Raw genomic sequence first — 1,090 nt, 5'->3', positions numbered from 1 at the left:
ATCTCAGACTCATCCGCACCAGCTTGGAAGAACACACAGCCCATTATAAGCCCCATGAAAACGGTCATGCAAAACTTTATGATTTGCACCGTTGGATTTCTGATGATGTCTCGGAAGTCCCTTTTCAGCAACTCCCTCAGCTGAACTCGCAAGGAAGCTACTCGAGCTTTCGAATGAACTTCAGCCTGCTGAACAGCTTTCCCACGGAGCTCATCTATTCCTGACATCATCCGCTTCTCGAAGTAAGCTTTATATGCATCAACGAGAACTTCAATATTTTCCCTCGGTTCAGTCTGCAACACGTACAATACGTAATCAGCAGGATTGTAGTTACTCGGGCACTTATAACCACCATTTTCATAAAAGAAGTTGACAAGCTCCTTCCTGGGACCATCGTACACGATACAGCCTTCCGAAATAACTACGATATTATCAAACATAGCAAAGATCTCACTGGATGGCTGATGAACTGTGATCATGACAGGTACTCCATTAGCCGCTAGATCCTTGAGTACCTTCACAGTGGTAGTAGCGGCATAGGAGTCGAGACCAGTAAGAGGCTCGTCCAAGAATATCATCTCTGGTTTGGTGATGAGCTCTACGCCAACCGAAGTCCTCTTCCTCTCACCACCAGAGATACCCTTGATAATCTCATTACCAACAACCGTGTCTTTGCAGTTAGTCAACTTTAATGAGTCCAGAAGATTTGATACTAACTCATTCACCTGATATGATTTCGGTCCAACATAAAAAATGCCCCCTATGAATAGTACCTCTTTCCTGTTGGTATCAGCCAGCCTGAGATTAGCAGAGAAGCGAAGGATCTCTTCAGGGGTACTGGTCGCCACTAGAGTATCATCTTGCATCACATAGGCAATCCGATTCCGGAAGTGCACAGGGTCCTCCACCCTCCCATTAAACGACACAGCACCCTTGAAGGATCGGCCAGGACCCTTCAAGCCCTGTCTACCACCGAGCACGTTCATGAGGGTCGATTTCCCCGACCCCGACGGACCTAGCACGGCTGTCAGTTCCCCCGGTCGGAGTGTTCCAGAGCAGTCATTGAGGATCTTCTTGTCACCAACAGCGA

General features: G+C 47.6%; 1 protein-coding gene across 1 annotated transcript; it reads right to left on the bottom strand.

Annotated features, from left to right (window-relative positions):
- Positions 1–19: 19 nt before the first annotated feature.
- Positions 20–986, bottom strand: Pmar_PMAR001442 (Protein white, putative; the record flags this gene model as incomplete). The annotated part of the gene is made up of 2 exons (XM_002776601.1): positions 20–725; positions 774–986. Coding segments are annotated over 2 exons (919 nt in total), but the record flags the coding sequence as incomplete, so codon positions are not given.
- Positions 987–1,090: the final 104 nt, after the last annotated feature.

The sequence above is a fragment of the Perkinsus marinus genome, assembly GCF_000006405.1.
Source record: "Perkinsus marinus ATCC 50983 genomic scaffold scf_1104296953186, whole genome shotgun sequence".
Classification (NCBI taxonomy): domain Eukaryota; phylum Perkinsozoa; order Perkinsida; family Perkinsidae; genus Perkinsus; species Perkinsus marinus.
The sequence above is the reverse complement of the archived record's forward strand: the minus strand, read 5'-3'. Positions and strand labels throughout refer to the sequence as shown.